At 47.1% G+C, this 13319-nt stretch overlaps 1 protein-coding gene across 1 annotated transcript; it reads left to right on the top strand.

Moving 5' to 3' along the window:
* The first annotated feature begins 4212 nt into the window (after nucleotides 1-4212).
* Nucleotides 4213-12778, top strand: GLRX (glutaredoxin). Its single transcript, XM_084800399.1, has 3 exons — nucleotides 4213-4519; nucleotides 9849-9976; nucleotides 11858-12778. Exons 1-2 carry the CDS (start codon nucleotides 4313-4315, stop codon nucleotides 9960-9962), a joined length of 321 nt encoding a protein of 106 aa, XP_084656525.1. The 5' UTR covers nucleotides 4213-4312; the 3' UTR covers nucleotides 9963-9976; nucleotides 11858-12778.
* Nucleotides 12779-13319: the final 541 nt, after the last annotated feature.

Consider the following 13319-nt stretch of genomic DNA (forward strand, 5'->3'; position numbering starts at 1 on the left):
GGAGATAGTAAATAAAATGTGTCTTCTCTATTGGAATCTCCAGGAAAGGAATTCCAATCTAGGCTTTAGGTCCTTTGGCCTGGTATGCCTGTGTTTGAACTAGTACTCCCTCTGTGAACTCAATAGCAACAATAAGACAGTGGAAGCACCTACAAAGCCCAGGAGACAGGGTCTTGAACTTACAGGGGAGCAAGAAACCATGGCAGAGCCCAGGGACTCTAGGGTCATGGGTGGTAACTTAAGATTCCATGACCAACCTGAACCTGGATCTTAGAAACTGTGGTAAGAGGAGCTTCCCAAATGTAAGGCAGCCTGTTGAAAAGGAGCTGACTCTTATGACTGTAGTTGAATTGCACGCCCTCCAAGTCAGGCACCCTTTCATTGTTTGGTCAGTTTTGGATCTACCTTCCAAAGTTGCTGTGGAGGTTAAAATTGCTTGTACTAAGTCTACTACATGATTGGCACACAGTAAGTGGGTGGCTGTCTGTGTTGCTGATTTCAGCAAACAGGTGAGGAAGTGCCCTGCGGGACTTTGCGACAAAGTTAATGATCCTCCACAGTCAGATCTGTGGAGAGCCACAGAGCATTCCACAGAGGGCGCACAGCCACACACCGAAACCTTCCTACTCTGGTGACATGTTTACTTACCTGAAGCCTCCAAATACATACCTAAGGGCAGTCGTGGCTCGGACGTAAGCCATGGCACCCCTGCAGACTCTGAGGGGCCCTCAGAACCAGTTCAGCCTGTGAGAGTCCAGAACCATTCCGGAGCAAGCTTGGATAGACGCTGTAAGGTTTTCTTTCCCCCAAAGCACTCCTGCAGCTGCTTAAAGCATGTCCTCGATCATAATGTGCTCATTTCCTGTGTTTCCTGAGAGATGTAGCCTTACTGTTACACATTTGAATATTCATATGTGGCTCTACTTTGTTAGGGACACTTTCTCTAGCCACTCTCCAGGTGGACTGTTCTCACTTGGTGCCCTTAGACCTCTTTTGTATCCACCTGTGTAAATGATAATATTTGTGCCCATTTTCCACAATTATATCCCCAACTTCCCTATGAATTCCTAGGGATGGAATTATATATAAGGACCTGTGCAGCTGGTAGCTGATTAATAAATATTAACTGGATGAGTTCAGGACAAGTAAGGACCATTTTCTTTGCAGTTAACTTCTGCTAGTTCGATGAATGACAAGTCCAGAGTGCATTAGCTCTTCTGGGAAGTGCTGCGCAGCAGACACCTCTTTCCTACTAGAATCCGTGCCTCCCAGGCATGCTCACATGATAAGCTGCTCTGGCCATCATATGTCACTGTTGTTTTTTTTTTTTTAATTTTTTTATGTGTTTTGCCTACATGTATATCTGTGCACCATGCACATGCCTGGTGCTCATGGAATCCAGAAATGGGCACTGGAGTTACAGACTGTTAGGAGCCGCCATGTGGATGTTAGGAATCAAACTTGGGTCTTCTGGAAGAGCAGGCAGTGCTCTTAACCTGTGAGCCATCTCTCCAGCCCAGTGATTGCTCTTTTAAAATAATTTTCTGTCGTTTATAAAGTCTCTTAAGAACAGGAAGGAAAACTACTTTCATCTTGCATTATCAGAGCCCCACTAGTTGGAGTGACAGCGTGTCTAGAGACTGTCTGGCAGCACCATAGAGCCAGGCTGGAAGGCTGGGCTAAGGAGATCAAATAAGGCAACAGAGAGCTGAGCTTCAAGAACAGTTGGGTGCTTGGATCTAGGTGAGACCTAGGAGGCAAACCTAGGAGAGCTTGGCTATTCCATGTAAGTAAAAGCAGAGGGCAGTAAAGATACCTTAAATGTTCTGCCCTAGCCACAAGAGGATGGCAATACTGGGAGGAGAATGCTCAGATCTAGGAGAAAGGTGTACAGCTTATGCATTAAGCCAGTGAGGCTGGGATGCTGAAAGGAGCATCAGGTGGGGCTTCTCAGCATTCCTGAGGTCTGGAAGAGAGGTCCGGATAAGGATATTAGATATTATCGTATATTAGATAATGACTCAGATATTAATCTCGGGCTGAGCTTCAGGACAGATGTAGGAACCAGGCCTGACTGGGCTGCCTGCCTGTCTTGCTGTTTCATGTCCTGTTTCTAGCAGCTTCCATGTCTGTGTTTATCTTGGTTAGCTAGTCATGTCTACTGCTCTGAGAAAGCGCCCCTCCCTTCCTCAAGACTTTTCCTCCTGTGTGTAATCACCTCTTGAGAGATTTCACCTGGGTGGAAGATTCCTGTTTTGCTGCCTATAAGAAGGCTCTTTGGAACTCTGGAGGAGAATAAATAATAAACCGCTGCCGTGGCTGCTGTTGCGGCTGCTGCTCTCTTAGCACGAAGGACCTGCTGTGTGTGTGTGTGTGTGTGTGTGTGTGTGTGTGTGTGTGTGTGTGTGTGTGTGCGCGCGCGCGTGCATGCGTGCATGAGTTAAATCCGCAGTTCCTCGCCCTCGACTCGGTACCGTGGTGGCGCGGGCGCCACAGACAGAAGAGTTCCCCTATCTCTATGTACTCTCATTCATAGGACTTGAGGTTAATATGGTGGACCCCAAATCAGACACTGTAAAATTAGAGAATCATGCTGACAGAAAAAGATCCTCATCTGTCTGGAGTTTGGAGTTTGGGATAATGTGTGACTGTACAGCCAGGTCTCTTGGGAGGTTTCCATGGTTCTGCACATGCTAAGTTCACACTCACACTTCTTGGTTAGGCTGGTTCTAGGATGCTTAAGCAACCAGAGGCATTTCAGCAGGAGGGGATAAGGAGGTCAGATTGCAAGGGGTTAGGAAAGAGGAGGTGAGACAAACACGGTTGACAACCATGGTATGGGAGAGAGACCGGACAGTCAGATTGTTAGGAGAAGAAGGCAGCAGGACGGGAAAGACCAGAAAGATGATGAGGAAAGACATTAATAGACAGCCTGCACTATATGCTGGTGCCCCAGGGTCATGGGTACAGTAAGAGCCCTGCAGACAAGTTGGGCCTCAAGGAGGCCTCTGGGAGGGGCTGGCATCTAGGCTGAGGTGAAGAAAAAGAAGAGCAGGGCCCAGGCTTTTATCCCTGAGCTTGTTTAGAAGTGTGGGACGCTTAGAGGTCGTGAGGGCTCCAGCCCTGCCATGAAGCTGTCACCTCAGCCACACAGCCCTGCCATGCTTCTTGGGTGTTGACAGAGCGTCCTCTGAGCTACTTCTGTGGCCCTGAATCTGGCCATTGGATTGTTAGTTTGCCATTTGGTGTTGGTAACAGTGAGAGTGACAAAGAAAGTGGCCTCCAGAAGTCAACTTTGTCCCTTCCTCTTTTGTGACAAGATGCACCCACCCCCACCGTGACATGGCTCTAGGCCTCCTATAAGATACTCTGGCTCCAGTGAAACTTGCTGCTTCTCGGAAAAGAGATTTAGCCTGACAGGAAGTTTTCACTTTGCTTTGCTTATCGAACACACTGGTAGAACAAGTCAGGCAGGACAAGAGCCGCATTCTGTCTGCAGTTTGAGGTCAGGGGTTATAGGGGAACTTGTTTCTTAGTGAACAGCTGTTCAAAGGTCACTAGCCCTAAGGCTTTGGGGGTGAGACAGGCATAGCTTCCCAGGTAGATCCTGTGGCAAAGTGCATTCACAAATCTGCCCTCTTAGTATAGCCTGAACATTGAGCACCCTACTTCTCCGAGACAAAAGTTCAAGTCCAAAAAGCTTTGCCAAATCACCATATTTTTATATTGCCAAGAACCAGTTCCCTTAGTAACACAGCAAACATCCAGCTTATAGGCAAAGAAAACACCCTGGTCACAACCCACACAGCCCAATCACCATGCAGACCCCACTTCCTATAAATGTCAAAGCTTTCCTGGGTGAATGCGTTTAGGTTTTTGAAAACAACCAAAAGAGAAAAAAAAAAGAGAATTTACACGAAGAGGGCCAGAGAATTTACACGAAGAGGGCCCGGCTTCCTTCCCAGAAACTGGTCACTGCAGTCTCTGCTAACCTAGAAGGTGACTTAGTTCTGATTCCTGCTGTTGAACATTCATTCCCCAAACACGGAGGACACAAAGAAAGCTGACCTATGCTATCACGGATTAAACAGCAAGTGTGTCTTCGTAGGCCTAGTGACTGATGAATCATACCACAATGATTTGACTTTGGGGCTGGCCCTTTAAAACTGAAGCGCTCTACTTGTTAACTCCTCCTCCAAGGAGGTTCCTTATTAAATGAGGGCGGCTGGCTGGGCTGCGGTTCACAGCCAGACTAGTGCTTTACAAGTGAACACTGAGGGTCCCTCCTGGGGAAGCCGCGCAGCCTGTCAGCATGGCTCAGGAGTTTGTGAACTGCAAGATCAAGCCTGGGAAGGTGGTGGTGTTCATCAAGCCCACCTGTCCTTATTGCAGAAAGACCCAGGAAATCCTCGGCCAGCTGCCTTTCAAACAAGGGGCTCTGGAATTCGTGGATATCACAGCCACCAACGACACCAGTGAGATTCAAGACTATTTACAACAGCTCACCGGGGCGAGAACAGTGAGTGTGCTCAAACGCTAAGGAAACGGCTCCTGGGTTGCTGTTTCCGCTCGGGAGCTGTGCAGACATCTGTGCCTTTTCTAGGATGCCGCTGCCAGGGCTCTGTCCTTCAAAGCAGGGTGTGGGGGAGGGCCATGAGGGAAGAAGACACTGGTCAAATGAGTGGGCAGCACTCTGGTGTGTGGTGCCCGGCCAGTGACAGCTGGGCTGGTGGCAGGGAACTGTGCATCTGAAGGCTTTGTCTTAAGTACTATTTTGAATTGACAGTGTTCATCTGGCAAGACAGGAGGCAGCCACGCGGCTGGGTGTGATAGAACAGGGCAGCACACACACACACACACACACACACACACACACACACACACACACACACTTCCCTCTGTTTTCATGTGTCTCCGTGGGCTTTGCCATCTTTCATTTTCTTATCTCTAGGCTTTCTTTAGGCATCACCTAGCTCGCTTGTTGTATCTAGCTCCACCCACTAGAAAAATAGACCCTATGCTCCATTTCCCCCCTTCTGCTGCCTTAATTATAGGATTTTTTTTTTTCAGGCCTGCTGTTGTTCAGATCTGGGTATCACTGTGCTTACTGTGTGATCTCACAGGTTCGTGCCTGGGAAACCCTCGGTGACCCAAGCTGCAGGATTAGAGTGGGCACTTCAGAATCCTGTTCCGAAAATATACTATGCGTCTCTCTAAGAAAGAACCCTTCTTTCTCCCCTCAGTAAAGGCTTCCTTTGTGTCTGGGCTGCTGGGGGAATGCCCAGCCTAACAGTCTCTGGGGCTGGAAGGGTGAGCTTGTCTCACTGTCACTGGCGTTGGTGGAGGACAAATCCTAGGATCTGGCAGCCCCAACAAGCCAAGAACCTTGGCCGTCTGCCTCCAATACCAATTAAAGAGACACATGACACTGAAAAGCAGAGAAAAAGACACTTATTCAACCGGGCTTCCCTGGGAAGATAAACAAATAAAGGGGTCCAGAGACCTCCAAGTTCATGAAGTTTAGGGTGTGTGTGTATGTGCCTGTGTGTGTGTGTGTGTACGTGTTGTATGTGTGTGTACTCATGGCCACCCGACAGGCCAGGGGGTTAACGCTGGGTGACTTCTTCACTCACTCAGTCACCCTCAATCTTATTTTTTGAGACATGGTTCATCACTGAATACTGAACCTGGAGTTCTTGGCCTGGGCTGGATTGTCTGGCAGCCAGAGAGCCCCTGGGTTCCTCCTATCTCAGCCTCCCCAGCATTATGGCTTACACCCAGCTTTTTCTGTGGGTTCTGGGGGATAAAACTCAGGTCTTCACTCTGATGTGTAAACACTTTCCTAGCTGAGCCATCTCCCCTCTTAAATAGAAGGCAGGTTTACGGGCCGGGTCCAGGTGAGGGCCCCAGAACTGTATGAGATCTCTTCTTGTGAGGGTGTCTTCCTCCACTGCCTGGCACCAGGACTTCCCAGGCTTTCTGGGGAAATAGTCCTGAGGTCCATTGTGTTTACACAGACTGATAGCCAAAGGGAGAGGCACGAGGGTCTCCTGACAGGGCAGTCACACAAGCTCACTTAAGTCCCTCTCAGGGGTACCTTATGGCAGTGTTGGCAGAAACACACTTCCTACTTGAGCTTAAATGTGACTTAAAGAATTTCTTCTGGGATCTTGGTATATAAAGCCTTGGGAATTATTTGATTCAAAAATCTGCATGGCGGTGCCGACCAAAAGTGTGTTGTTTTGCTGCTATGGGATGAGGTCTCGGAGCAGGGTCACAAGCGGGGGTGGGGGGTGGGGTGGGGGGGTGGGGGGGCAGCCCTGAGTGAGTGAAGAGAAGTGTAAAGGAGGATCCTACAGGCCCCTGGTCTGGCTCCCTCCCTCCCTCCCTCCCTCCCTCCCTCCCTCCTCCTGGAGAGTGCTTCCCAAAGCTTGCTAGGCAGTGGAATCACCTGGGGAACTTTTCAGACAAGCCCATGCTCAGGTCATATTCCAGACTCATTGCCGCCTAATCAGCACAGCTGGGAGCTAGCCATCAATAGATAGCGTGAAAGATCTGTAGGTGGCTACAGTTACAACAGAATTAAGAAAAATGCTGTTCTAGTCGGGGCGTGATGGTACACGCCTTTAATCCCAGCACTCGGGAGGCAGACGCTGTGAGTTCAAGGCCAGCTTGGTCTACAAAGTGAGTCCAGGGCAGCCAAGACTACACAGAGAAACCCTTTCTCAAAAAACCAAAAAATATAAATAAATAAAAATTTTAAAAAAGAAGAAGAAAAGAAAAGAAAAATGCTGTTCTTAGCACCACCTGTTCTGGAGAAAGACAAAAGCAAAACCAACCAAAACAGCAAAATCCAAATTTCTTCATTTAACGAATGCTAGCATTGATTTGTAGAGCAACACTATTTTGTAGTGGACTTTTGACATTAAAATAGCAAAAGCACACATGTATACATGTGTGCGTGTGTGTGTGTGTGTGTGTGTATGTGTGTGTGTGTTTGTGTGTGTGTATGTACACACATGTGTAGTGTGTACACACATACCAGAGGCTGACCTCAGGATGTTTCTCAATCACTCTCCACCTTAGTTTGTTTGAGGCAGGGTCTCTCACGGAACCTGCACCCGCTGTTCTGCATTGCTGTGCATGAATTTTGGATGGCTGCTGGGGGAGCGTCTGCACTTAGGCCCTCATGCAGTACACTGAGCAGCATGACACGTATATATATCCCCCACCCCACAACAGACTCTTGGGTCCAAATCCAAATGAACCCCTTTTGAGAGAAGCACAAATGCTTCCAACTCGTTGCGTCCAGATCTTGAATAAGGCTGTATTCACCTTCGGAGAGAGTGAGAACTTGGGAAGGGTTGGCTGTTCCATTGCCCTGTGTGCCCCGTGGGCACTGGTGTACGGTAGGGGCTCAGCAGGACTTGATTATAGAAGTGGACTTCAGTCTAGCTAGACTGAAGAGTCAGAAGAGCTTCCTGTGGGTACCCCCTACCCACGCTGGGGCTTTCTTCTGTTGTCTCTCGTAAACTTTTGATAGAACTTTGGATGCCTCTTACAGGGCAACTGTTTTAGTAGCAAATTACCTCCATTTTTTTTGTCTGAGAAGGCTTATTTTTGCTTCATGTTCATAGGATGACTTTTCCGGATATAACCAATATTTTTCAGCATCTAGAATGTATCAAGCACATTTCTGCATAGTGGAAATACAGCCATGAAACAAAGTCTTACTTTTTAAAATATCACCTTTGTTGGGGAGACAATACAATGAATTGTGTGTTTGGGATGTGGCAGTGATATGTTCCCCAAGAAAAGTAGCCAGTTGAGGGGCAGCAGGTATAGGAAGCAGGCTCCTGTTTCTCTCACCTTACCAAGGTGAAGGAAAAGGAGACTTGATTTGATGTTTGGAAAGGTCATTGTGGCCACTGTAGCTCATCAGTGCAAAAACTCAAAAGAGATTGGCTACTCTAGGCCTTGAGAGAACATTGCCTGAGAAGATGGAGCATCTGTGTTCCAACACAGAAGCAGCCCGATAAAATTTTATAGTAGCCAGAATAGAGCTAATAAAGCAATTTCTTTTCAATCTTGGAAGGTTATACCTAAGCCAGCAGGCCTCAGATGCTGTGGGAGGGCAAGGTTCCTTCAGGCTTTCAGGCAAACTAGCTTCTTGCCAGACTGTACAAAAATCTCCATCCTGGGGAACAGCTGGATCATGTTTCAAGGTCCATCTCAGGCTCCGAAGAGCTCAGGAGTGTGTATGTGGGGACATGTGTACGTGGGGAGTCCCAGTCCTCTGTCACCCTGGGGGAAATTGAGAGCTCTTCTGTATAGACCAGTGGTTAAAAGGTTACCAGGTTACCAGCATTTCATAGAGATTTTTGGCTTCTTGTCTCATCTTTCTGCATTTTTATCTTGTATGTAAGGGAAGCTACATTGTATCACTTTCCTTCACAAAATCTCCTACACAGCCACCTGCCCCTCTTGGGTCAGAGGAATGGACATTTACCACGCTGACCTGCCAGAAAGGGGCTCTGTGGGTGGTTTTCTCATTCTCAGACAAAGGAGATAGTTTAAATAATTTGGATCAACCGGGGGCGTGGTGGCGCTCGCCTTTAATCCCAGCACTCAGGAGGTGGAGGCAGATGGATTGCTGTGAGTTCGAGACCAGCTTGGTCTACAAAGTGAGTCCAGGACAGCCAAGGCGACATAGAGAAACCCTGTCTCAAAAAAAAAAAAAACAAAAACAAACCCAAAAACAAAAACAAAAACAAAAAACAAAACAAAACAAAAAAAGGATTTTGGTTTAGTTGTCAGCTTTCTATTTTTAAAGCCCAGTTCTCCTTGGAGCCCCTTTTCTCTCTCTAAAAAATGCTAGTAGAATTTATCCACAGTAATTCAACCTCTTTTCTCACGCTTCTCACATTTTTAGTAATTCACTTTGACGTTCTATACTTTCTAAGGAAAGTAGGATGCTCTGAAAACATTCTCTGCCTGCCCTTCCCCCTCCCTGTCTGTCAGCTATGTTCCCTGTGGTCTGAGGGCCTGTCACTTCCTGATCATGCCTTAGCAAAGGCCCTGTCTAAATCCCCCACAGCCTTCGTGTCACATCTCTGGTTTGGAAATCACTTGGCCAGACTAAGGGCACTTCCTCCTTCCTAGGGAGTCTAAAGTCCTCTTCAACTGTCAAGTGACAAATGTCTGAATAGGGTCCTGTGGAGTGGCAGTGACAGAGAGGAGACCATTCTGCAAGTACAGTGACTTGTGGCCAGGATGCCAGAACAGATCAAAGTCCTTGGCATCCAAAGCTAGAACATTTAGGTATTTGACCATGGTCAAGGGATTAAAAGAGACTCAAAGCATCATAGTACTGTCTTTTAGTTGAGGACGACTAACCTGTGTTTTAATAACGGGAAGACGCAATGATTAGTAAGCCTGGACCTACACTGAAAAAGAAACATGCTCCCCGTGGCTGGGGTTCAGTATTAGGTCTCAGATTTGCTTCCAACTCCAGGAAACCAGAACACAGCCTGATGGTCTCGCTGCATCAATAAGAATTTGCTCTCAATACGTGTCTGTAAAGTGAAAAAAAATTGTAGCTCACACGATTTGGAAAACATTTTTTTTTAACCTCATTCCCACCTGGGGCTGAGGATTCAGCACACGCCCAGGAGCTGTGCCCCTGAGCCACAACCCAGCTCTAACAATATTTTCAGTACAGCATTGTTCCGAAAGACTCTCAGAAGAAGACTGTGAAGTAATTTATGAAGCTTAGCATGCTGGGCAGCATGCGGAGGGGCAGTCCAGTCACGGGGCTCCTTAACCATCCTGCCTTGTTTGTTCTGCAGGTTCCTCGGGTCTTCATTGGTAAAGAATGCATAGGTGGGTGCAGTGACCTAACTGCCATGCAACAGAATGGGGAGCTGACGACCCGGCTGAAGCAGATTGGAGCTCTGCAGTAATAAAGGGGGTGCAGGTGAGGCTGGGCCAGGGCGTTGGGGGACAGTGGCATTCCGCTGCCATTTTCTATTATTCTGTAGGAGAACATTCTGGGTGATTTGAGGACGCGAGATGACACTTGCTGATCAATTGTACCAATGGGAGAAATCCTTTCAGTGTACCTTTATTTAACAAAGTATTGTACTACACATAGCACTAAACATAAACACACACACACACACACACACACACACACACACAATAGCATGGAACTTAGAGTCCGTAGAGGTAGGCATATCACAAGGAAATAAATAATTCCTGAAGCAAAAAGAATAATGTCATGCAATGTGCCAGGAGTGTGTGTGGGAGGCACTTGGCAACCAAGGATGGCAGAAGAGGGTCTTTCTCAAAAGAGATTGGCTGACAAGGACTCAGCTAACGATGAAGGAAGGATATTTTAGGAAGCAAGAAAAGCACTCCCAAGGGATAAATAGAAAGCGAGATTGAAAGAGGGACATGGGAAGGAAATAAGAAATTGTAGGCAGGGCCAGGGCAGAGAGGCCAGAGAAGGGGTGTGGTTTAAGTGCAACGTGTTTTTCTTGTGTGTATATGGGATCTTATTGACTTCTCAAACACCAAATCGGAAACCGAGAAGAGATATTGGCCCAGCAGAAAACCACAGGGAGATCAATTCCTTAGCGCACATCATCCAGATGCTGAGAAGATTTAGGGTCCCCTCAAGGTTCCTAGCTTTACAGATAAAAGAATTTAAGAATGGACTCAAACGGACAATTTTATTAGAAATCCAAAGAAAAACCTCAGGGTGGGCAAGCTGTAAATCTTGGCAGTTGCCCAAAAGAGGAACATGGCGGTAAAAAGAAAAAGGCCGTGTCCCTTAAGCTAAGCCAACATGGAAGTCAGGGAGGGAAGGTGAGAGGCGCAAACCTAAGTGTGAGGGAAGGCTGCTTAGAACCGGTGGAAGAAAAGGAAAGGTTGAGCTTTTCTGAATGATTGAGAAAAGCAGGCAGACTTACGGAGTGGTGTTCCTATCTCCTTAGCATGCCTTGAGGTGCACCTGCCTTCCTGGAGGCCCTTAGCCGGCTGATTGGCCAGCCCAATTGGGTTAACTCTTAAGGGAGGAGATAAGGACATGTCATGTCCCCACCCAGAGGGAGTCTCCACTCTTTTGTTAGCCAAGAGCTCTCTCTTAATGGACCTTCAGTGATACAGTATCACCAGGATGCCTTGGGGCCTGACACCCAACTTCTCTGTGTCCTCCAGCACTCGGCTAGCAAGCTTCCAAGCACTCTTACACAGACACAAGTGTTTTCTTTCATCAAAGAAAAAAGTAGTGGTTCTTTAGCCTAAAAGTACTTTGAGAAGCTGCCTGACTCACACACAGATCAACAATGTGTCCTTTTGACAAATCATATATGTTGTTTGTGGTCACTCAGGATAGTAACAAAAGAAAGGAGGTCTGAAAAGAAACACAGCTGAGTCTCCAGACCTAAAATAGTCAATATGCATCTTCGGATCCTTACTTGCAGCATCTCCTCTGGTGAGCACTGTGTTTGCTGTTAACTTTCCGGGCTCATGCTGAGTTCTAAATCACTAAAAGCAGTTAGTGTACCCAGGTGGCTTCTATTCTAGAACATGCTCAGGCTGACATTAAGTATGAAACAGAAAGGAAATGCCATCCCCCCCGCCCCCCAGCTCTCTCTGCAGGAGCCTGCCAGCGTCTTCTTTCACCTCAGTGTCCTGTGTTGTCCCTGTTTTCCCAGCAACTCTTTCAAGGGGCACCTCTAACAAAAGTCTCTAAATGACCAGAGAGAGAGAGAGAGAGTTCCGGTGGTGGGAGAAGAAGCTGAGCTACCTTATACTCTGAAATCTAGTTCTTTGTCTCTTGTTTGTCCAACAGACCCGATGCTGACAGCAGCTGTCTGTCTGTCCGTCCGTCCAGGCATGCTGATGTCCGATGCCCCCTGAGAGCTGACCTGCGTCACAGAGCACACATCAGTATTTCCTGGTGACTGGGACTTTTGAACAAAAACAGCCTTTATTTCTTCTTTTCCTCAATGCTAAATCTGTTGCAATTTGGCTTTAACCCTGGAGGCAAGAAACTTAACAGACCACACTGGTTTGATTACCCATCCTTCACGTGCCGTCATATCTCTACCTCGAAGCCCATGCTTTTCAACCAGGTTTATCTAAATCTCCAGTGAGCCTGTTGCTGCTTTTCTGCTACTGCTGGTCAGCTAAAATAATTCTGCAGGACTCCACTTTATAAAGTATTATTAAACCAACGGATATTGTACATTTGTTTTCAAGCCACACACACGCATCTCTCTCCCACATGCATACGCCCAGCCCACTTCAGAGTCACTGTTCTGGGCCAGTGTTTTCAACCTCGCCCTCCCAGAACTTACAGAAGATAGCCCACACTTCCATGAGGATGCTGTTTGAGAAATCAGCTAAAGAGCGTAAGCATGGCTGGTCCTCTCTGTGGCCGCACTAACAGATAGCAGAGCAGATGGTTCTTTCAGCTGGCAGGAAAGATGGTTGCCCAGAAAATGCCAAGCAGCTGAGCCTTGATTCCAGTTAGACTACAAGCAAACTTAAATATAAGATGCAAAATTGCAGAACCCTCCTTCTTCTAAGAATGCCTGTAAGAAATTGTTTCAAAACACTGTCCTCAATACTTTCTTCCATTCATGCTTTGGCATTTTGCTTTGATGTCTGGCTATGACGTTTAATTGTTGTGGGACTGTGGAACTGCAAGTCCCTTCTCCGGCCTCTGGTGAGAAGGGCTCATACCTAATAAAGATGTATCTGTATCTAATGATTTTTGTCAGATTGTGTTCTATTGAAACTTTAGGGCGGGTGGGACCGGGACAACTCAGTGGGTAAAGGCATTTGCCTCTCCCCTTAGTGACCTCAGTCCTACTCCCAGGGCCCATTAGCTGGGGAGAGCGAATGGAAGCTGAAAGCCTTTAACCTCCACACTCATGTCATGGCACATGTACGTATACTCACATATAAACAACTTTTCTTTTTTTAAAAAAAGTTTTTTTTATATTGTGTGTACCCCTGTGTTTTTGCATGTGGTTATGTGTGTTAATGCAGTCCCTTTGGAGCCCAGAGGTGTCCAGCTCCCCAGAGTTGGAGTTACAAGCAGTTGTTATCCGTCGGTCAAGGGTGCTACGAAATGAAAATCCGGTCCTCTGCAAGATCAAGTGGGCACTCTGAGCCACTGAGCCATCCATTTAGCCCATGGTCTTTTTCTTTTTTTACTGAAATGAAAATAATAATAACTATAACGCCACCTGTAGCCAGCTGACTATTATTAAGGATCCAGTAGTTACTTCCACTGATACCTTATG

Source organism: Acomys minous (genome assembly GCF_964271855.1).
Source record: "Acomys minous genome assembly, chromosome: 11".
Taxonomy (NCBI): domain Eukaryota; kingdom Metazoa; phylum Chordata; class Mammalia; order Rodentia; family Muridae; genus Acomys; species Acomys minous.

Excerpts from the sequence above, each read along its gene's own strand:
- GLRX (XM_084800399.1), top strand. The coding sequence starts at position 4,313 with ATGGCTCAGGAGTTTGTGAACTGCAAGATCAAGCCTGGGAAGGTGGTG. Across the intron at positions 4,520-9,848 it reads AGCTCACCGGGGCGAGAACA|GTTCCTCGGGTCTTCATTGG; the intron begins GTGAGTGTGCTC and ends TTTGTTCTGCAG.